Raw genomic sequence first — 23562 nt, 5'->3', positions numbered from 1 at the left:
TGTGCACTGTCTCCTCCACCTGGAATGCCCTTCCTGCTTCTCCACGTGGTTAACTCTCAGATCTCAGGCATCCTTCAGGTTCAGATCAGGAGTCACCTCCTCCAGGAAGGCTTCTCCAGGTCCTGCTGGGAATGCCTAATATCACATTGAGAGAAGGGGCTGCAGGTGAGAGATGTCAGTACAGAGCTCTGGGAGGTGGGCCCAATTCCCTTGCCAACTTTGGTGTCATTGGGGGCAGGGTATTGGGGAAGCTCAGCAGGACGGTGAGACCCCAAGGATTTCTTTTTATGAAGGAGGGGGCACCGGCTGCCAACAGAGCAGTGACAGCAGGAAGCCACCAAGGCTGAACCTGGAACCCCTGGCCACCAGGCTCCTGCAGGCAGCTGGGAAGGGCAGGGCCTCTCACACTTGGGTTTCCAGTGAGGAAAATGATGCAGCCTGAGGCTGTAGGCCACAGAGAGGAAGTTCGGCTGGGCGGGGGCAGGCAGAGTAATTCCTGGAAGGAAGCTCACACCTCAGGAATCTGAGAGAGGAACACTCTGGAGGTCTCTGTCCCAGAGGCCGCCCACTCCCATCTCTTGGAACGGGCAGGCAGGGCTGGGCAACCAGCTGGGGGCACCACCAGGTGCTCACGTCCCATGCTCCCATCACCAGCCTCCTGCAGCTGTGGCGCAGGTGAGAGCCCAGGCTCAGAGGCAGCCGGTGGGGTCTGAATGGGGCAGTGCCCTATTCTCTCTGAGCCCAGCTTTCTCATCTGTGGAATGAGGGGGAAGAGTCCTTCCCCACAAGGCTGTGGCAAGGCACCCAGCAAAGCATCAGCCCACCAGGAGTTTTGGTCAGCAGGGTCCACTGATGAAAAAAGCCTTGCCCACCCACCCTTCTCTCCCGAGGCAGGCCATGGGGGCACCTGTTGTGTGTGTGTGTGTGTGTGTGTGTGTGTGTGTGTGTGTGTGTGTGTGTGTGTGTGTGTGTGTGTGTGTGTGTGTGTGACTGAAGTTCTCTCTGTGGCCCCTCAGTGCTACAGAGCTAATAAACTTAGTTAGGGGCGTGACATGTCCTAAAACCTCTTCACCCTCTGTCCTAAAACTGCCTGCTCCTCTGCCATGTTGGGCCAGGCATTGGGAACTGGGAAAGAGGAGCCCTTCACCTCCCTCCCAACCCCAAAGAGTCTTCTTGAAAGACCTACCTTGTGGTACTGGGGGCAGGTCAGGGCTGGCGGAAGGAAGGTTTGGAAGCACAGAAGGAAGGTTATGCCTGCCGTGGGGGAGAAGGAGATGGGGTTGGAGGTTAGGGCTGGGAAGGGGAGTTTGAGAGGTCAGCCAGGGGCATCCATGCCTTGGATCACTTGGATCTTCTCCTGTAGGTCATGGGGAGACATGGAGCATACAGGAACAGTGAAGAGATGGGACCAGATTTGCACCATTGAAAGTCTCCTCTAGGTGCATGATAGAGATGGATTGGAGGGCCAGGGCTGGGAGCGAGGGCATCCCATGGGAGGGGAAGAGCCTGGGCAAAGGTCCAGAGAAGGGAGGTCTGGCCTGAAGAGAGGCTGCTCCTGAGGGGGACACTCAGAGGCCCATCATTCCCGGTGCTCCCCCTCCTTGGGAGAAGCAGGAAGCTGGTGAGGTCAGTGGGTGGGCCCATAGTGGCGCTGGAGAGGAGCAGGAGGGAGATGCAAGGGCACAGAGAGGGGAAGGGCAGGGACTCTGTGGGACCCTGGCCATGCCAGCCTGGCCCCAAACCTGCAGATGGCAATTGCATCAAACTTCCCCAAATAGATGAGGATTCACAGGGATGATGCACTGTCCTTCTCTTGTGTCAGACTGGAATCTGCTCAAGGGTGGGGCCTGTGATCCCTGCATCAGACTGAAGGGGCCTGCAGGGAGGGAAGCAGGGAGCTGTCAAGCAGGAGGACACCCAGGGCTGGGGACCCCACACCCACAAGTCTTCACTTCTGCTCAGAGCCTACTGCTGTGGCCCTCAGAGATGAGCTAGTCTTCGGAGCTAGTGGGAGGACGCAGGAAAACTGGGGGTGGAAGGGAAAAAGAACGAGAAGAGGCAGGCTTGTGTGCAAGAGGCCAGGCCCTTCTCCCCCACGTGCAGGCTCACGCGCTCACACTCAGTCCTCGCTGGCCGTGCTCAGCCTTGAATGAGACGAAGGATTCCTGCCACACACTCACAAACAGGCAAATGCAGACAAACACACACAGACACAAGACACAGCAACACCCACACATAACACATGGACACAGACATGCATAGATGTACAGATACAGACTTTCCAAGAGACACACTCACACACGGACAGAGACATATGAGGGTACTTCAAAAAGTTCACGGAAAAATAGAATTGAAACATAATACGAATCTTTCCATGAACTTTTGAAGTGTCCTTGTGCAGGTACACACAGTCATAGACACACAAAGACACACTCATACACACATGTACACACAGACACAAACATACCAACAGATGCACAAACTGCACAGATACACCCTGGAGATGGCTGCTCCCCCTGGCTTCCTCATTGTTGGCACAGGGCACTCCCACCCCGACCTCTTTAGGAGATCCTCTGGGGCAGTGGCCCTGACAATAAAGGCAGCATGCCTAGGGGAGGTGGCACTAGTTGGGGAGCATTTGGGCTGGGCAGAGCGGAGGAATTCCAGGGAAGGAAAATGGCCCCTGCAAAGGTTTGGGGTGGGAGGCAAATGTGGTGCTCCAAGAACTGTGGGGGCCTTATCTGATGGGGTGCGGGGAGCAGACAGGGGACAGCTTCCCTGGCTCAAAGAGATGGGACTGAGAAACAGCCAGAGCTTCCGTGTGGGCACATGTCCCTGCCGGATCCAGGCAAGGGGACAGGGGCAGGTAAGTCAGCTGTCTTAGGAAACCCGCGGGGGGTCTAGCAGAACCGTGTCTCCATCCTGCAACCCCCCTGTTAGGAAGCCAGTCCCAGCATCCCCAAGAGGGTCTGGGTTAGGACAAGAAGGCTGTGAGCCCCCATAGGAAAAGGGCTGAGTGCTCCTTCCTGCTGAGGCAGGACGAGTTCTGAGTGGTCCCTTTGCCAGGAGTGGGGCCGCCGCCTGGGAGAACCCTTGCCTCCTGCCCCAAACTTGAACGAGGACAGAGCTAGGCCCCTGCCCTCAGCCTCAACTCTGCCTCTTCTGCCTGACCTTGGAGATCGGGCTGGGGGAACTGCAGAGGCAGGGGTGGGAGAGGGGAGGGGTCTGGGAGAGGGGACGGAGGGGTCTGGGGCAGTGCCCTCCATGCTCAGCGGCTGAGCCCTCGCAGATGGGCCGGCCTAGGCTGCGCCCCAAGGTGGTCCTGCTGGGGCGGGACGGGGGGAGCCCCTCCGCTGCCAGGCCGCAGGAGGCCGACGAGGGGTCTGGAATTCCTCTCTCCCTCCCTCCCCTTCCCCCTTCCCCAGCCCCCGGGCGGCCGGCGGAGTGGGGGAGGCGCCGGGCCGCGAGGCGCAGGAGGGGCGCAGGGAGGGGCCCTGGACGCGGGGCCGGGCTGGGCCCCTCGCGGAGGCCCGCGCAGGCAGGCCCCGCCCCGGCCTCGCACATCTGGGCTGCGAGCACGGGCCCACCCGGCGGCGCAGCCGGCGCGGCCATCCGGCCTGGGGGAGGGGGCGGCGGGCGGGCTCCAGCGAGCCGGAGGCCGCGGGGCCGGGCGCACGTCGAGGGCTGCGGCCGCCGCGGCGGGCACGGCCACCGGCTGCGGGCCGGGATCGAGGCGGCTGGACGCGGGTCGAGCTGTCGGGAGGGCGGAGGTGAGTTCTGGGCGGGGGCTGCTGGGCTCCGCGAGTGGAGGAAGGCACGGAGGTTTGCCGTCCAGGGATGTCGGCTGACGCCCCACTGAAACCTGACTCCGGGGCCGGGTGGGGGCACGTCCGCAAGCCCCTCTCTCCAGCCTGTAGCTTCGGGTTCAGGAAGGTCATGGGGGCAGCGACCATGGGCCCCCATCTGGGCTTCGAGACCCCACACACGCTGCGCGGAGGGTCGGGCTGGGGAGACTCCTGTGCCTGGGGGGCCGGCGCGGAAGCTGGGGTGGGCTGTGGTCTGCTCCGGGGAGCCAATTTGTGGGGACACGGTGCGGTGCGTAGGCCTGAAGTGGAGACCTCGGGGTCGAATGTATGTCTGTGTGTGTTTTGCAAGGGTGTCCTCAGAGGCAAATGGTCTGGGAGTGCAAAAATTGGCGGAGTGGCCAGGATGCCAGTGTCTCCAGGCCAGGGACCTCAGGTTTCTCTCGGGGAGGCCAGCTTGGTGGTCCAGGCCGGATGGGGTCGGGGCTCCGATAGGGGCAATGGAGCCGGTCTGCGAAGCGAGCTTATGTGTGGGGGAGACTGGGAGGGAGGGAGCTCTTAACTAGCCACAGAAGGTGAGGGATCTAAGGAAAGGCGAGGCGATGGGGGAGAGGGGCAAAGCGTAGGAGGGCTTTGGGGCCTGGGCCTGTGGGACAGAGGTTGTTTGTGAACTGGCTGTTCCCTTGATGAGGACCCGAGGGGGTGGGGCAGGATGTATGGAAAACAAAATTGAGGGTAGGGAGGGGCCATTTCTATGACCCCCTGCCCCAGCACAGGAGGGGCAGCCCTTTGGGTGCCATTTCAGATCTGTCCCTTGGGCCCTGGTTGCCCCAATCTGTGGTTTGGAAGAGATGCCTGTGGCCTCACTTAGCCCACTGATAGACCTGTTCCATTAAAGGGCTGGCAGAGTGCTGAGCAGAGAGCTGCAGGCAGGAGAGGCAGGGTCTCGTGAGAGGGGCGCTGTAAAGACCTGAGCAGGTTTTTTTTATCCTCGTGGGCATTGTGTGGAGCCTGAAACCCAGCAACACCACATGCCCGTGGTTCTCCGAGGGCATAAGTACCAAGCCTAAGCACACCTACCCCAGAATAGATCCTCCGAGAATCCTCTCCATCAGGCAAAAAGTCATAGGCTACTGTGAGGCTGGGGGTCACTTTGGGATAAGAGTCCCTGGTTGTTAGTTCCTACTCAGCCACACCCTGGTCCCCAGTGACTGATAGGCCATGCCTATTGGGTAGAAGTCAGGGCTAGAGGTTAGAGTAAAGCTGAAGATTAGAGGTCAATATAAGGCCAAGTGTTAGGGGTCAGTCCATGGGCAGGGTTAAGGATCTGTATACGTTAAGGTAGGCATCAGGCTGGGGCCAGAGTTTGGCCTGTGCTTGTAACTAGGGAACAGAGTTACTTTCTGTGTAAATCAAACTGTCCATCCAGTTACTATCAAACCCATAGGCATCACTAGTCTGAAATTTGTGGGCCCCTGGGGCAGGAGTCTTTCTCCCCCGTGTCCAGCTGTGGACTCTGCCCAGACCTGGCTTTTGAGAGCTGAGGTTGTCCTGAGCTCCATGGTCAGCATTCTCCTTAAATGTTTCTGGGTGTGTGTGAGTGGTGGGGGGTTCTAGACACAGGGACATGTGTGCCTGCTTGGGTGGTGGCCACAGCCTTCAACCTCCTCCTCTCGGAATCAGTGGGAGCCTCCTTCTTTAACACAATAGGTTCAGTGCCTACCTCTGTCCCTAAAGAACTCAGGATGACTAGAATAAAATTCTCAGTAAAACCAAAAACTTCTAACAAGAGAAAATTCAGAATCCATGTCACGAAGGGAAAGAACACTGCTCACACTTGCCCAGGTCCCTGCTTCATCAGCACCTACCATACCTGTACTTGTTGGTCCTCGCAAGCCCCCTGTGTCCATTTTACAGGAAAGGGACTGAGGCATAGAGAGGTGACATGGTGCACTCACACCAGTGCCATAGTAGACCCTTGTCATCTCTGACACCCCAGTGTAGGGGCGCTCAGTGTACAACACCCATGGGATAACTGGACAGCTTCAGATAGCTGGGAAGATTATAGGCACATGGTTTGGACATGGAATCCACCTTAGAGTGATGACTCAGTCTTTTTTTCTTGGTGGTTCTAGATTGTTTCTCCTCCAGGTACAATCGCCTTGGTCCAGAAAATCCATTCATTCATTCAACAAAGTGGTTCCCAGCACTTAGCTCAGAGCTTGGCACAAAGAAATCCTCAGTAAATGTTTGCTAAAGAATGGAAACAACATACAAATAGAGCTCCTAGCTCCTCCCTTGTGGCCTCGATCCAGTGATATGCTGGTAGATGTTTTCTCCTTCTTTGAGAGGGAGAAAAACCTGATTTGTAGTGTTTGCCAATTTCTGTGGTGTAAATACTCCCAACCATCGCTGATTTCAAGCTCCCAGTGTGGTGTTGGTGAATACAGAATTGGGAAGAGAGACACGGAATCAGCTCTCAAGAGCTGCTGGGGGCCAACTCCAGCTCACCACTCCATTATCCTGAGCTGGGCTCCTGTCCCTGGCTCCCAAGGCCCCTACCCTCCCGCTCTGTTTGCTCTGCCTTTTCTTGGCGTCAGTCCGCTTGCTATGTGAGTGCCCACAACCAGCCCGCATCCTTCCCCTGATTCTGATTGCTGGGCATCCTGCTGTGTACCTCCATTTACATGAAGGACAGCAAGACTGTATGTGTCTAGAAATCTCCATGGTGTGAGCCATGCAGGATTATCCTGGACATACAAGAGTATGTGGGCATCTGGGTGTCTGCCCTCAATGGGGCTGGGTTTGTATGAACTCTGCAGGAGCAAGGGTGTGTGCATGTGTGTATGGGTGTGACAATGCCCAGCTCTGTGTCTGCCTGTGTTCTGTTGGCAAAACTTCCTGATCCAGCCACTGGCTACAGAGAAGGAGTGGGCTCTGGACAGCCCCTGCCTTTGTTTAGTGGGCAGCCAGGCCCACAGATGAGGACAGTAGCATCAATGACCTGTAGACTGACTAGGGGACACTGTTGAGCAGCACTCCTCAAACTTTAATGTGCACCCAAATCACCTGGGGATCTTATTAAAATATGAGTTCTGATTCAGCAGGCGTGGGGCGGGGCCTGAGATTCTACATTTCTCACAAGCTCCTGGTGAAGCCACTGCTGTCAGTCCTGAGACTACACTGAGTAACAAAGCTGTCGACGATTTGGAGGGTCTTGCCTATAGTCTGGGCCCCAGAACTTCACAGACACAAGCTCAAGTTCCTCCCATCTTAGAAAATAAATATCCTTCCTCACCTCCTTCGAGCTTTATCTCCCTCTGGCAACTGCACTCACATCCTTTCCTGATCTCAGCCAAGCTTCTCAGAAGTTGTAGCTCAGTTCTTTCACCTGCTCACTCCTCACCTAGGCTTACCTGCCTTGGGCCATTAAAACAGGTGTTTCCAGTCTCATCTAAGGACCTATTATTGGCATCTAGCTTTGCCCCCTTCTCTTAGAGTGATCTTCAGGAGACCACAGGAGACATCTCGATCTCCTTGGCCAGCCCACCTTCCTCTGTGCAGCCTGGAAGTGTAGATTCCCTTCCCTTTCCTCCCCCACTGTACTCTGCCAGCATCCCATGACAAGGACTCCCCAAGACACATCTCCCCGACTGCCAGATCAGAACATCTGGCTACTTGGTATGTTCTCTCAGCAGTTCAAAATCACACCCCAAACTGCCCCTTACCCCTGCCAGCCGGCGTTCTCCACTTCACCATCCACCTAGCTTGAACCAGACAATGCCACCCTTGACACCTTCTTCCTAACCCCACGTACCCAAACCAGTCAGCCCTGTTGGTTTTACCTTCTGTCTCCTAAATGTCTCCACTTTGGTCTCAAGACACACATGGCGGGCTGCAGTAGCCCGACGGGGCTCCTGCTTCCATATTGCCCCATGGCAATCCACTCTCCCTGTGCAGCTGGAGGGGGTCTCAAAACACAAATGTGATCATCCCCCACCCCCACCCTGCCACTTTGAACCTTTCAAGATTTGCTATCGCTCTTCATGTAAAACCAAATCTAAAATAGGGTCCATGGTGCCTGCCTGCGGGGGGGGGGGCACCCAGCCAGCCCCTCGTCCAGCCTTACCACGCTCCCCTTCCTGCCCACTGCATCCAGCTGCCACCATCACAGCCTTGGCATCGTTTGTAACCTCAAAAGCACTTGTGTGACTATCTGATTATGGTGGTCTCCCCCACCAGGCTGTGGGTCCCCAGGGCACGGCAGGGTCCCTCTGAGTCACTGATGTCACCCAGCACCTGGCACAGAGTGGGCACTAGAAAATATTTAAGAGGATCCCGATTCCTATGAAGCAAATCCATTTTTGAGATAAGCTAGGCCTGTGGGACTGAGCTTTAGATGAGATTTTAAAATTACTGGCAGTTTTTTTAGGCATGAGAATGGTATTGTAGTGACTTTAAAAAAAACCATCTTTATCTGTTGGAGAAACATACTGAAGAGTTGATAGGTAAAACAACATGATGTCTGGGATGTGCTCCAAAGGACTCCAGCAAAAAGTAAATAAAACACATAAACATTCAGTGAGCAGACAAAGGAACCAATAAATCCCATTCTGTTTGTCTGTTCCTGTTGACAGCTACAGAATCTGCTGCAAGGATGCTGGCTGTCCCGGAGATGGGCCTGCAGGGGCTGTATATTGGTAAGAACCCCACCACTCTGCCCTGACACATTGCCCCACTTGCCCCGGCACTGAGATCCACCTGTAGACTGTCCACACATGCCTCTCCCAGCAGAGGTTCCTGTGAGCCCTTCTGTGTATGTGAGTGTGTGTGTACGGGATGGGTCTGTGCACAGGACCCCCGTGTGTATATGAGCATGTGCATGTGCACGTTTTGTGCAGGGGGTGTGTGCATAGGACCCATGTGAGTGTGTGAGTGTGAGTGTATGTGTGTGTGTGTGTGGGTAGGTCTCTGAGCACAGGATCTGTGTGAGAGAGTGTAGTCTGCAGGTGCATGTGTGGGCGCAGAGTTCTGTGTGCATGTGTGTCTGCTTGTGGCATGGGCTGAAGCAGGCTCCGGGTTCTCTGCAGGGGTGGGAGGCCAGCAGGCAGGAGGGACACTCCTCAGGAAGTCCATTCACAAAGACCTGGCAGGCTGGGCCCTTCCTTCCTGCCTCCCTTCCCGAGCTGAAACCACAGCAAATTGGCCTCTCAAGCTGAAGCTGGTGGCAGAGCCTGAGGCGGTCTGGCTGCCTGAGGAAAGGGAGCCCTCAGAACGTGATCACCATGTCCCTGCCCCTGTGGCACCTCAGACATACTCCGGCCCTGTCCATGCACTTCCCAGAGTTCCCCTCATACCTGATCTCTCACACATGTTCCCAGGTTACCCCAAGGCCGGGGAGGGCTGGGACCTGCCGAGGGCCACATGGCACAGGACCCTCCCTGGCGACAGACCTGCTTGATTTGTCCATGGATCTTCATGTCAGATCCCACTCTGTGTCTCTGGCCAGCCTCCCTGCCCACATCCATGGATCCCAGGGTAGTCCCAGTGCCCCTCACATGACCTTAGCAAAGCTCAGTGTAGTGGTGACCAGCCACCAGCCCACACCTATGGGTGTCCAGCCAGGCAGGTCCTCCTGCCCCACCAGCTGCCTGAACTGCCAAGCCAGGCCCTGGGCTACCTCCAGGGGACTGCTCTACTTTCTCCCACCAAAGGTCCAGCCCAGTCCTAGGCCTGCAGGGTCTCAGTGGGGCCCCCTGCTCCCAAATGCTGGCTTGGGGTGTATGTGTGTTTATGTGTGTGAGCGTGTGTGCATGTGTGTGTTGAGGGAGGAATGGCAAACATACTTCTTCGTGTCCTGGTGGTGTGGACATCCCCCAGCTCAGGGCTGGGCTAGGAGGAGGTGCTGCCCCCTCCCTCTTCATCCTCCCCAGGCAGCCAGCTGGGCCTGCCTGTGGCCCTTGTGGAGGGGGAGGAGGGAGCACAGTCAAGTCCTGATTAGAACCATGTGGCCCTTCTAGGATGGAGGGGAGCAGCCCCACCCCCGGGCCAGCTGCCCTACCTCCCAGCCAGTTGGATCTATACTTCCTCTACTGTTTCTGCCTTCTCCACCCTCCACCCCCACCCCCGGAGCTCACCCGCCCCATCTCTTGTGCCCTACACCTCTGGACTCAGTATCCCCACCATGCAATGCTTCTCTGTCTCTCTCCCCTCCCCCCAGCGTGTGTCTGAGGGGTGCTGGGGGGAGACCGGGTCACTCTGGGGCAAAGGTTGTCTCTGACTAGTAACAGGCCCTCAGCCCCTGCCCCTGCCTCACACGTATCCCTCCTGGCCCCCCTCTAGTCCCTTTCCCTGGCAGGGGGTCCCTTGCCTTGGCCTAGCAAGGTCTGGTGGAGGACCTCCCAGTGCCAGGCCTGGGGCTCAGCCCACCCTGATTGTGCCAGGATGACCTGCCCTCTCTTCTCTGCAGGGTCCAGTCCAGAGCGGTCCCCGGTGCCCAGCCCACCCGGCTCCCCAAGGACCCAGGAAAGCTGTGGCATTGCCCCCCTCACTCCTTCACAGTCTCCAGTAAGGCCAGAGCAGGGATAGGGTGGTGGGTGGCCTGGGTGGCACAGAGGGGGGTTGTGCCTGGCAGAGCTGTGGGAGGGCCTGGGCTGGGGAGGAGGATGGAACAGGGTTGCCACCAGGCCTCCTGCCCCTGCACACTCCAGTCATGTGCCCCTCAAGAGGGTTAACCTTGGGTGGCCTTGGATGGTAGGGGTAACAATTCTACAGAGAAAGTGAGCGCCACGTAACCAACTCCCAACGCTCCCCACCGCGGGATGACACCCAGGGGCCATTGCGGTTGGCCTGGCTGGGGCAGGTATACCTCTTAAGCATGTGGTTTTCCTAGATCCTCAGAATACTGGGGCCTCCCAGAGCTGCTCCCCCTCCTATTGCCCAGAGCCCCACCTTAATCCAAGTCATGTCTAGGGGAGAGGAGACATGTTGCTAAAAAATAGTTTGGAAACTACTAGCTTGGATTTTCCAAGACATAACGTCCCTACTCCCATCTCCCTATGCACCCCACCCTGGATGGCTTTGCCCTTGTGATCCAGCTTGGGGACCCCCTTGTTCTCAGGGATCTCAGGCATGGCCTGGGAGAAGGTAGGGACCACTCTGGGCATGTGCACAGGGCCTCTCCTCTCTGCTGCAAAATCAGACAAAGTCTGGTTTGTGTCACTGTGTCTGCAAAGAGCAAGAGGGTGAAATATATACAGGTCCATGTGCTATAAAGCTGTCTGGAGGAGCAAAATTGCTCCCAGCTGGGCCCAGGCTGGTGGATAGTGTGAGAACGAGGTGGAGCTAAGGCAGTCCAGGCAGAAGGTGGGCAGAGAACTGAGGGCAGGAAAACAGGAGCTTGAGCCAAAAACTGCATGGGGCTACCTGGAGGCCTTGAGCTTTCTGAGCAGTGGGCATGTCCAGGGCTCAGCCTGGAGCCTGGGAGGGCAGGGGAACCCAGGCAGGCGGGCAGGTGGGGATGAGCCAGGGCTGGTCTGGACCACAGCCAGTGGAGAAGAAGGGGCTCCCAAGTGCGGTCAGCCTGACCCTACTGGCTGCTCGCTGAATCTAGGTCTTGCACCTACAGAAGCCAGAGGCCCGAGCCCCCCAGCAGGCTCCCTTCTCCGTGGTGGTGGCCATCGACTTTGGCACCACATCCAGTGGCTATGCCTTCAGCTTTGCCAGTGACCCTGAGTCCATCCACATGATGAGGTGAGGGCGGCTGGGCTGGGAGATTGGCGGGGTGGGTGGGGGGTCTTCACAACCTGCAGTGGGCCTGGTCCCAGAAGTACTGTCACTGAGACATGGGATCTCCTTAGAACCCCTTCCACCTTTAGTCTGGGGCTCCCCACTGGAGCAAAAGGTTGAGAATGAGCCCCAGGCCTCAGCTCCCAGCTCAATTGGAACAACTCCCAGCCCTCTGCAGGAAATGTCAGGCTTAGTTCTTAATTTTCAAATTTTTATTGAGATATAACAAACAATAAAACACAAATCTTTTTCTGGGCTTGTGCACAAACACACACACATGTGCACATGTTTTTTTTTTTTAAATGGGATCTGTCTCATACAGCTTACTTTATTTGAAACTTTCAACCCTGTTTTGTAGATGTTTTATGTCAGTACATACAAAGGTACTACTTTCTTTTTACAGTTGCATAGTATTCTATAGTGAGGATGTGTCATAATTTATCCATTCCCCTATGGTTTTAGGGTTTCTCTCCTCTCATTTTTCACTATTACAAAAAGTGCTGCTATGAATATCCTTCTTTGAAAACTTGTGCTGGGATCTCTATAGAGTAGATTCCTAGAGGCAGATTCCTTTTTTTTTTTTTCTTAATTTTATTTTGTCAATATACAATGTGGTTGATAATTGTTGCCCGTTACCGAAACCTCCCTCCCTCCTCCCTCTCCCCCCTCCCACCCAACAATGTCCTTTCTGTTTGCTTGTCATACCAACTTCAAGGAATTGTAGTTGTTATGTTTTCTTCCCCCCCCCCCGGTTTGTGTGTGTGTGTGTGTGTGTGTGTGTGTGTGTGTGTGAATTTATTTATTTATTTTTAGCTCCCACCAATAAGTGAGAACATGTGGTATTTCTCTTTCTGTGCCTGACTTGTTTCACTTAATATAATTCTCTCAAGGTCCATCCATGTTGTTGCAAATGGCAGTATTTCATTCGTTTTCATAGCTGAGTAGTATGCCATTGTGTAGATATACCACATTTTCCCTATCCACTCATCCGATGATGGACATTTGGGCTGGTTCCAACTCTTGGCTATTGTAAAGAGTGCTGCGATGAACATTGGGGAACAGGTATACCTTCGACTTGATGATTTCCATTCCTCTGGGTATATTCCCAGCAGTGGGATAACTGGGTCATATGGTAGATCTATCTGCAATTGTTTGAGGAACCTCCATACCATTTTCCATAGAGGCTGCACCATTTTGCAGTCCCACCAACAATGTATGAGAGTTCCTTTTTCTCCGCAGCCTCGCCAGCATTTATTGTTCAGAGTCTTTTGGATTTTAGCCATCGTAACTGGGGTGAGATGGTATCTCAGTGTAGTTTTGATTTGCATTTCCCGGATGCTGAGTGATGTTGAGCATTTTTTCATATGTCTGTCGGCCATTTGTATATCTTCCTTAGAGAAATGCCTACTTAGCTCTTTTGCCCATTTTTTAATTGGGTTGCTTGTTTTTTTCTTGTAAAGTTGTTTGAGCTCCTTGTATATTCTGGATATTAATCCTTTGTCAGATGTATATTTTGCAAATATTTTCTCCCACTCTGTTGGTTGTCTTTTAACTCTGTTAATTGTTTCTTTTGCTGTGCAGAAGCTCTTTAGTTTGATATAATCCCATTTGTTTATTTTTCCTTTGGTTGCCCGTGCTTTTGGGGTCGTATTCATGAAGTCTGTGTCCTAGAGGCAGATTCCTAAGTCCAACATCTCAAATGAAAAACAGGAGACAAAGGATCAGAGGGTTAACTGAGTTGACAAGTCACACAGTTAAGAAAGAGATTGCATTACACTGTTTCTGTTGCTTATAACAAAATACCTGGGACTGGGTAATTTATAAAGAAAACAAAATTTACTGCTTACAGTTTCTGAGGCTGGGAAGTCCAAAGTCCAGGGAACACAGCTGGTGAAGGCCTTGGTGGTGGCAACATGGATGACAGAGTATCACATTGTGAAAATGGTGTAGCAGAGGGAGCAAGAGAGCAGCTTCTTCATTCACTCTCCTTTTAAAGCCTTCAGAACCATGCCCATGACCACCATTACTAATCCATTCACTACTGCACAGTCCTACAATCTAATCACCTCTTCAAAGCCCCACCTTTTGGTTACCATAATAGGATTTCCTACCCTCATCAGTTACAGTGGGAATTAAGTTTTGGGGGGATATTCAACTCAAGGCAGAGATATTTGAAAAATCCATTCTGATGTTGAGTTTTATTTTAACAAAACATTTGTTTGAACACTCTCCTTTGGACCTCAAGACTCTGATCCTTTGAATGTATCTGGGCTGAGAGGTACAGGTGGGCTTCCTGAGGTGTGGGAGGGTGGATGGAAGGGTGAATGGAAAGACAGACAGAGGGGTCACTGCTCCAAAGATATATGGGACTTGAGCTTCGTGAGCCTGGACTGTCCTTCCCCTTTCTCTGCTCCCTCCACATCACAGGAGGCCACAAAGGCTCTGGACACTGATAGCCTTCTAGGAGCTGCAGGGCATCCCAGCTGGCATGCTCATCAGCACACATGGCTGGGGCCAAGGACACATGAAGGGACACTGTTTCTGTCCTGTGGAGGTGACAGTCATAGGAAGTAACTGGAAGACATCCTGGCCTCCTAAGCCCTCCCTTCCCACCCTCACCAGCCACAAATGCTGTCATTTCAGTGTCTCCCTAATATCTCTGAAATACCCATCCATTTCTCTCCATGGCCACCACCCCTGCCCAAGTTCAGCCCCCACCCTCCCTCACCTGGTTTACCTTCTTCATTCTCCCTTCCCTCCAGTCTGTTGCTGCATGGGGACCAGTGACCTTCCTTTCTAAAGGCAAATGTGGTCATGCCTCTTCACTTCCTTACTTAAAATCCACCAAGATAGAATTCTGAAATAGCATTCAATGATCTTCATTATCTTATCTGTATTTTCTCTGCTGCATATTGAACCAACCTATAGCTAGTTCCCCCTGCTCTTTTACACTTCGAAGCTCTTGCACATGCTGTTGCCTGTGCCTGGATTCCCAGTTCCTTCTCCCAAAAGGCTGCAATGATGAACTTGGCTTGGAGGGGTCAGGGCTTTGGAAAAGGAATAGGACAAGCCGGCCCGTGGCTCACTTGGGAAAGTGTGGTGCTGAGAACACCAAGGCCACGGGTTCGGATCCCTGTATAGGGATGGCTGGTTAGCTCACTTGGGAGAGCGTGGTGCTGACAACACCAAGTCAAAGGTTGAGACCCCCTTACTGGTCATCTTTTTTTTTTTTTTTTTTTTTTTAAGGGAGAAAAGGAGTAGGAAGGGGAGGAAGGGATTGTGCAAGCAATGAACTGGGCAGGGAGTTCTGGGTGGAGGTCCAGAAGCCCCTGCAGACAGGGAGGTTCAGAAATTCAGGTTTGGGGGCCTGCCTGAGGTGCAGTCTCCTGGGGTTTAGCTTCTGATGTGGGTCAGATAGGAATGGCCATGAAAGGCCTTGAAGAAGCTTGGCTGTGGAAGACAGCATGGAGGAGGGCAAACTAGCTGGCCAGGAGAAGTCTGCTAGGGCCCCAGAGGCACACATCAGGAGGCCAGATCCAGGAGGATGGATGATGGTTTGCTGTTGCTGTTAAAGGTGCAGAGAGGTGAGGTCAAGTGGTGTACCTCATGGGAGGGAGAGGAGTTAGGAGGACTCAGTGGTCCCATGGACAGGGAGGATCCCATGGGTAGGATTTATGGAGATTTAAGTGGGTGCCAGGCACCATCTTCCTTCTTCCTATGCTCTTCACGAAACCCTGAGAGGTAAGTACTATTATTATTCCCATTTTACGGATGAGAAGACTGAGGTTCCGGGAGGCTGTGTCCTGCTCAAGGTCATACAGCTGGCCCCAGAGCTAGCGCCTAACCCCATGAAGGGAGGGTTGCCCTTGCGCGCACTGACCGTCCCGTGCCTCCGCAGGAAATGGGAGGGCGGGGACCCGGGAGTGGCCCACCAGAAGACCCCGACCTGCCTGCTGCTGACCCCTGAGGGCGCCTTTCACAGCTTTGGCTACACTGCCCGCGATTACTACCATGACCTGGATCCCGAAGAGGCGCGGCACTGGCTCTACTTCGAGAAATTCAAGATGAAGATCCACAGCGCCACTGTGAGTCACACTGCGGCTCTGGGCAGGGCTCCAGCCAGGGAGGTGGGGCCAGGATGGGGAAAAGCAGGGCTAACGGAGAGTGTGGAAAAGCTAAAGGGTGAGGAAGGGCCTTACAGAGGAGTGGCTAAGAGGGGGCGGGGCTAAAGGGAGAAGCTGGGGTGGGTGGGCGGGGCTCCGGAGTGGTGGGGCGGGGCTAAGGAGAGGGGCTGTGGCAGAGGACAGGTGATGTGAGAGTGGTGCGGTACTAGAGGAAGGGAAGCTCCAGGAAAAGAGGTGATTTTAAGATAGAGGTCGTCAGGAAAAGGGGGCAGAGCTATGGCCTCCTGCAGAGCTGCTCTTGTCCCTGCCAGGATCTCACCTTGAAGACCCAGCTAGAAGCGATAAATGGTAAGAAGATGCCCGCCCTAGAGGTGTTCGCCCATGCCCTGCGCTTCTTCAAGGAGCATGCCCTTCAGGTGAGCTGTGGCCCCATCCCTGCTGACTGGGGTGGGGACCCGCAGGCCTTTCTACTCCTTTCCTTTCTCTCACCCCATCCCCGTCCATCTGATGGGTAGGTCAAAGGTCAGAGGTCATCTCCAGTGACCTGCCTTCCTGTCTGATAGAGCCTGCCCCAAGCCATACGGGTGTATGGTGGAGAGGGTCTTCCAGCTCAGCTGGGAAGTCCTCCCTGAGGTTTGATTAGTTCCTCCGGCTCCCATAAAGGGCTGAAGACACCCCCACCTCCACCAAGCTAACTGTTCCTCTCACTGTCTCCTACTGCTGCAGGAGCTGAGGGAGCAATGCCCATCACTGCCAGAGAAGGACACTGTGCGCTGGGTGTTGACAGTGCCTGCCATCTGGAAACAGCCAGCCAAGCAGTTCATGCGGGAGGCTGCCTACCTGGTGAGGATGTAGGGGCGGAGCAAAAAACGCTGCTCAGGAAGGCCCTGGGGATGGCCCCATTCCTTCATTCACCCGCCATCCCTGGGACCACAGGGTCATTGTGTAATGACCTCCAGCCTTCCTCTGCTGGGAGTTTGGGGGGTTGTTGCCACCAGGAGAGGGAGTGGGCCTGCAGAAACAAAGGAAGATGGACAAGAGGCTTAACCCAGGCCAGCATAGACAGTGTCTTAAGTCAGGTTTCCTAGAAACAGAACCCAAGGTGGGGATTCTCGTGCATGTGGTCTGTTGAAGAAAGCCTGTTAGGGGAAAGGAGAGGAAGGGAGGCAGGACAGGAGAGAGAAATAAGCAAGCATGTAGTCTTAGCTGGAGTCATGGGGGAGCTCTGGAGGAAGAACTCTAGCAGAGTTGGCCACAGTGACTCAAGGGGGCCGGCTTCTTATACGTCCAGATCAGTCTGTCATGGGTTGCTGGGGGAGTAGGAGGGAAACCTCTGGAAGTGAGGCAGTTCCCATTCAGCTGGGGACAGTTGTCCAGAGGTGGAGCAGCTGTGAGCCAATAGCAGCTGACACTCAAGCAGCTGTGGGCTCCAAGAACATTCAATCCAGCTGGCCTTGGGATTTTCAGGAGCATTTCCCTGGCCCCAACCATTGTAGATTCTTGAGCAGGGGAAGGACTGTGAAAATATAAAGGGAGGTGATTCTGGCAATCTGTACTGATCTTCCTACCACAGAGAAGCCCAGAGATCTGGAGAAAGGCGGGTGGGGGGCTTAGGCACAACCCTCTCCAGTAGGAACAGAAAGGGGGCACAGCCTCCCAGAGCAAGACTCATGGCTTGGTCCTAACCCTGCGGCCTTGGGAGACAGACCCTAGGATGTCCAAAACGGATCTCAAGTCTGCCTGTGAACCCCTTAGCCCATACCTGGGGCCAGGCATGACCCAGGAGCCAGGTCTGTGGGTGCTTTGTCACTGGAAGAAACTAAGCCTGAGCATAGTGGTTATGCCCCCACAGGGATCAGGATGAAAGCTAGGCTGTCCCTAGCCAGAACAAACACCTCCCACCCTAGTGCCCCCCTGTTGTCAACCTGCCTTGCTTCCTCCTTCACTGTTCCCTGGCTGCCAACTCAGGAAGAGCTGGCGCTGAACAGGAAGTCTCTGTCCCTACCCGCATCCCCCTCCCCTATCTGGTCAGAATCTGGGGAACCCCACAAATCATAAAGTACTTCCCAACAGGGATCCCCTGCCCTGATGCAGGAGATAACAGATGCCAAGCATTTTTTCCCCCCAACTGTCTGTCTTGATGCCTGGAATTCCACTGTTTCCTTCCTGCTGCGTCAGATTCCCTGGGAAAAAAATTCTCCTGGGAGTGGGGCAGCCTGTGACTACTGTCTGACACCAGCCTGGTGGAGGAAGAGGGTTCAGTGAGCTAAATGGGGCTCCCACCATCTCCTCTGACCTGCTATACCCCCACACTGTTCTGGAGTCTTTGCTAACCCCCACCAGTGCTCAGTGGGCACACCCTGCACTAGCGGCAGCCCCATCATCTTAGGAAGCTTGAAAGGGCAGATCCCAGGTGCTCTAGGGCTGCACTCTGTCTAGGGTCTCTTCCTGCTGGGCAACCCCTTGGCCATGGCTGTGTCCTTCCCTAGCCCGGTCAGGTGTGAGGCAGCTCCAAATTTGTGCAGCATGGAGGAGACTGAGAGGCCTAGTATGCATGAGGTGTGATGGGGAAGGAGGTGGGATCCCCACAGGCCCTGGTTCCCCACCCTGGCATGCCATCTCAGGGTGCTGCCCGGTTCTGCCTACTCCCATCCCCAGGCTGGCCTGGTGTCTCGAGAGGATGCAGAACAGCTACTCATTGCCCTGGAGCCTGAGGCTGCCTCTGTCTACTGCCGCAAGCTGCGACTGCACCAGATCATGGACCTAAGTGGCCGGGTCCCTGGTGGTGGGCGCCTGGGCGAGCGCCGCTCCATTGACTCCAGCTTCCGGCAGGGTGAGTGGCCCCCAGGGGCAGTGCCAACCCTTGAGGGCCAGAGGATCACTGAGGCCAGGGGCTCAGTCATGTCCGGGACGAAGGGGAGGAAGCCTCCGCCCTGGATGATCCCAATCTGAGCAGGTAGAAATATCCCCGGTGGTGTTCAGTCAGGGAGGGAGGCACAGCCCTGCTTGGGGGTAAACTAGTCTGAGGATGGGACACAGCTCTGACCTGGAGGAGCCCAATCAGAGGGTGAAGATTTCGCCTTGCCCTAGGGGAGTGAGGTCTGAGGAGGGTAGGTCTCGGCCCAGCCCCATGCAAGTCAGCCCCCACCCTGAGCTAAGATGAGAGGTCTTCAGGAGCTTTCTCTTAAACAGTCTCTGCAGCAGCTGCTCCTCCCTCTTCCTGCACACTAGCTATACCCCCTACATAAGCCCCCCACCCACCTACATCAGCCCCAAGCTCCTGCTGCCAGGATGGGGCACCGAGGCCAAGAACAGCTATTGTCAATCTTGGTCACCCTCCCAAATGCCATCTCTTATGACAGGGAGAGGTCCTAAGTTGAGCTTCCCTGAGAACATCTCCCTTTCATCCCCCCCAGCTCCTCCAAACACTCCTAAGCCTGATTTGGCCATGGCCTGAGCCTCCTGGGTTAAGGGAAGGTCCTGTGTCCAGAAATACATCCTCCAGCTGTTGGATACAGAACCTGAGATTACACCTTGGGTTTCCCTGTACCCTTTGGGGTCTGGCATTGCCCTCTCCCAGTCAGGAGTGGGTAGGAGTCTCAGGAGTACTGGCTACTCCAGGGGGTCGTGGAGGGTCTTGGCAGGACAATGGGGGCTGAGTGTGGCAGCTGTGGTGCCTCCTTCTAACTTCACTCTCCTGCTGTCCCCCAACCACCAGCCCGCGAGCAGCTGCGAAGGTCCCGCCACAGCCGCACGTTCCTGGTGGAGTCTGGCGTTGGAGAGCTGTGGGCAGAGATGCAAGCAGGTGGGAGGAAAAGGGATGGAGGGATACTTCTGGCCCTGCGGGGCATCACATACCGATGGGAAAGAGAACAATTCCGAAGCCACCCCGCCCCTAGAAGCCTGCCCCTTCCTCCTCCATCCACTGTACCTAACCTGGCAGCCCCCTCACAGTGCCTGCACCCCCAGCCACTCACAACCGCACCCTAACTCCCAGTCCTCCAGGGGATTCTCCGCTGATGCTCATGTGGAGTTGCAGAACCTGTGGAACCATTTCTCCCTCACACCCTGCACCCCTATCTGGTGACGTGAGGTTCAACACCTGAAGCCCCTCACATCCCCGTACCCCACAAGCAGGGCTCGGGACCTGGGGTAGGGTTGGAAGCTGAGCGGGGCTAGAGGGGTCGCGGGGATGAGAGAGCGAGGCAGGCCCCGAGTGTGTGCCGCGTTCGCCGCCACAGGAGACCGCTACGTAGTGGCAGACTGCGGGGGAGGCACTGTTGACCTCACCGTGCACCAGCTGGAGCAGCCCCACGGCACCCTCAAGGAGCTCTACAAGGCGTCTGGTGAGTAGTGGGGCAGCGCCCTGGTACCCCGCGCGCCCCCGCCCCGCCAACGCCCCCTGGCGGCCGGGAGGGCGCTGACACCCCCCCACTTCGTTCCCCGCCCCACCCCAGGCGGTCCCTATGGCGCGGTGGGCGTGGACCTAGCCTTCGAGCAGTTGCTGTGCCGCATCTTCGGCGAGGACTTCATCGCCACCTTCAAGCGGCAACGGCCAGCAGCTTGGGTGGATCTGACCATCGCCTTCGAGGCCCGCAAACGCACGGCTGCCCCGCACCGTGCGGGGGCGCTCAACATCTTGCTGCCTTTCTCCTTCATTGACTTCTACCGCAAGCAGCGAGGCCACAACGTGGAGACGGCCCTGCGCAGGAGCAGGTGGGCCTGGGACCTGTGGGCTCAAGCAGGATTTGCCGACGGGGAACGCCTTCGCAGGGGAAGGTCGTGGGCCCTGGAGGGCGGGGGGCGAGGATCCGTCTGATCTATCCCACACACACTTAATGCCAGCCTGGGGGCAGGGGCAGGGGCATGAGTACCCCGGCGGGGCAGGCTCCGCCCCAGGAATCTGTAGCCCGAACTGAGGCAAGAGGAAGAACCAGGGGCCCCAGGGGAAAGGGCGGACGTCTATCTCCTCCCTGCCTGCTCCCCACCCCCAACCCCCGCGCCCTGCCAGCCAATGCTCGTTGGCTTCTCTGCACCGAGGCGAGGGGAGACTCCTTTACTGTGACCTCATGCCTGGAACTGGAGCAGGCTGGCTGCTAAAGCCTCTAAGAGAGTGGATATAAGGGCTAACGCCCAGCTGGTGCACCATTCACACACAACGTGCAGTCAGCGCCCAGGAACATCTGCCTGGAGCTAGGGGTAGGGAGTGAGGACTACAGATCCCAAGCTGGGCCAAGCAGCTGGGACATGGGCCTGTTTTCCCTTCACCACCTGCAGCGTGAACTTCGTGAAGTGGTCCTCACAAGGGATGCTCCGGATGTCTTGTGAGGCCATGAACGAGCTCTTTCAGCCCACAGTCAGCGGGATCATCCAGCACATAGGTGAGAGCCTGAGCTCGGGTCCTCCATTCACCCCCACATATACACCCAGATGCGAGAATAATTCCCCCGTCAGTGCCTGGAAACCTCCACACATCCATATATTGGGATGAAAGCTAGAATCATGTGAAACACCTGGAGGACAAAGTGCAGTGATGATTAAGAGCTAGGAGGGATGATGTGTAGTCTTGCCAAGTTAAAGAACGTCTGTTGCCTCAGTTTCCCCATTTATAAAGTGGGGTGATAGCACACTGAGTTCCCTAGGTACCTAGAGTGAGCATAGTGTCTTGCACACAATGTCTGGGTATTTCATACAGGTAAATGCACATCCTTATCCCTCACCGTCCACGTTGTGGGGAGAGAGAAGAGGGTGGGGGGCAGAGTGTTGGGGAGGCAGAGCCCCTAAAGATTGCCAGGAGCCCTCAAAGAAAGCGCTCAGTGTTTTTCTTCATCAGAACCAGGTTATCGTTTTGTAGTTCAAATGGCTAGTTTCCAGTTGCCAGGAGGGTTCGGGCGGTGGAGGGATTCAGGGGGAGGACTCGCCAGTGGCCTGGCAATGGTGGCCTCAACGGCTCACGATCTCCCTCCTCTCTCACACTCTCTCCGCCCCTCCTCCTTACCGCCCCCACCCCTGCCCCGCCCGCGTTCCGTCCCTCAGAAGAGCTGCTGGCACGGCCGGAGGTGCAGGGCGTGAAGCTTCTGTTCCTGGTGGGCGGCTTCGCCGAGTCGGCCGTGCTGCAGCACGCGGTGCAGGCGGCACTGGGCACCCGAGGCCTGCGTGTCGTGGTCCCGCACGACGTGGGCCTTACCATCCTCAAGGGCGCCGTGCTCTTCGGCCAGGCGCCGGGCGTGGTGCGGGTGCGCCGCTCGCCGCTCACCTACGGCGTGGGTGTGCTCAACCGCTTCGTGGCTGGGCGCCACCCGCCCAACAAGCTGCTGGTTCGCGACGGCCGCCGCTGGTGCACCGACGTGTTCGATCGCTTCGTGGCCGCCGAGCAGTCGGTGGCCCTGGGCGAGGAGGTGCGGCGCAGCTACTGCCCGGCGCGCCCGGGCCAGCGGCGTGTGCTCATCAATCTGTACTGCTGCGCCACCGAGGATGCGCGCTTCATCACCGACCCGGGTGTGCGCAAGTGCGGCGCGCTCAGCCTCGAGCTCGAGCCCGCGCCTACCGACGGCGCGCCTCCCGGCCGCCGCGAGATCCGCGCCGCCATGCAGTTTGGCGACACCGAGATTAAGGTCACCGCCATCGACGTCAGCACCAATCGCTCCGTGCGTGCCGCCATCGACTTTCTCTCCAATTGAGGGCGCGCCGGCGCGGAGCCAGCCCCCTCTGCCCAGCCCACCCTGTTTCGGTCCCGGGGTTTGGGGAGCCGTAGGGCGGAGGAACCTGCTTATACCCCTTTCTCCGCCCTCCAGCACAGGGGAGATAAGGTCATGCGAGGGTGGGTGGGGACACATCTAGAGACTCGGGCTTTGGGATTGGGCCCTGGTCCACCGACTGGAAGGAAGGCTGAAGGGCCCTGTCAAGGACTGAGGGGATGAGAAAGAAAGAAGAGGTTTGCGAGACGGTGCGCTCAGCCTGGCAGGGGTGTGTGACCCCGAAGACAGAATGCAACAGAAGACTTGAGCCCTGGTCTGGACTGGAAAGTGGGGAGGGGAGAGGCCAAGCAAGGCAGGCTGCAGGAGGAAGGTTCTGCAGGGCCTGGACCCGAAGGGCTGGAACTCGCTCACTGACGGTCTCAGCCCATAGAGGGAGCCGGGCAGAGCAACCCTATGCTGCTGGAAAATGACTGCAAGTGGGTACTAGAGGAACAGGGGTATTAGCACCTTCATGGGTGTAGTACTGACCACACAAGTATGACTCTTAATTGTAGGAAGGCCAGTAGCTGACTAATGGGGAGAAGGATACATTATTATGGTGAAGGAGGTTATGAAGGGATGTGGAGTTACCGTTCTGGGGGCCTTCAAGAAAAAGCACATCTGGGAAGGCCCAAGGGCACCCTATGAATAACCCACTTGCAACCCACCCCAGCCATGGAAGGGCAGTTGGGGGTTGGGGGGATATGGAGGACAAAGGGAGCGCTGGGGGCTGGTCTCAGCTCTGCCATTGACACAGGGTGGCATTAGGACATTCCCCGATCACCCATGGGTCTTAGTTTCCCCGAGTGTGAGATGTCATGCACCTCCCTCCAACTATGACATGCAACAGACCCAACTGCCTGAGGACCCTAAGGTGACAATAAAGCATTTATGTTCAAGAGGAAGCCACAGCCTGCTGGCACCGCACAAGTGGGGACCCCCAATAGTGGAGTAGTGTTGGGTTCTACAGAAGGGAGAAAGCTTTCAACTGTTCACAGGGCTGGAACTGACCAGAAGGGGGTGCTGTTGTCTCCCTGTCAAGCATCCCAAACAGAACTCCCCCACTCCTTAAAGCCTCTCTCTGGCACGGACAGGAGGCCCCACCCCATC

At 56.1% G+C, this 23562-nt stretch overlaps 2 protein-coding genes across 2 annotated transcripts; one reads left to right on the top strand and one right to left on the bottom strand.

Annotated features, from left to right (window-relative positions):
• Positions 1-508: 508 nt before the first annotated feature.
• Positions 509-6440, bottom strand: LOC134369519 (collagen alpha-1(I) chain-like). Its single transcript, XM_063086029.1, has 3 exons — positions 6366-6440; positions 3172-4314; positions 509-664 (listed from the first exon to the last, which is right to left on the bottom strand). Exons 1-3 carry the CDS (start codon positions 6438-6440, stop codon positions 509-511), a joined length of 1374 nt encoding a protein of 457 aa, XP_062942099.1.
• HSPA12B (heat shock protein family A (Hsp70) member 12B) lies at positions 3693-23325 on the top strand. Its single transcript, XM_063107196.1, has 13 exons — positions 3693-3770; positions 8441-8503; positions 10273-10370; positions 11431-11555; positions 15490-15676; positions 16027-16131; positions 16442-16558; positions 18374-18548; positions 19434-19520; positions 19957-20061; positions 20173-20431; positions 20993-21096; positions 21752-23325. Exons 2-13 carry the CDS (start codon positions 8461-8463, stop codon positions 22393-22395), a joined length of 2049 nt encoding a protein of 682 aa, XP_062963266.1. The 5' UTR covers positions 3693-3770; positions 8441-8460; the 3' UTR covers positions 22396-23325.
• Positions 23326-23562: the final 237 nt, after the last annotated feature.

Source organism: Cynocephalus volans, chromosome 1 (assembly GCF_027409185.1).
Source record: "Cynocephalus volans isolate mCynVol1 chromosome 1, mCynVol1.pri, whole genome shotgun sequence".
NCBI classification, from domain to species: Eukaryota; Metazoa; Chordata; class Mammalia; order Dermoptera; family Cynocephalidae; genus Cynocephalus; species Cynocephalus volans.
This window is presented reverse-complemented; position numbering and strand designations above follow the sequence as displayed.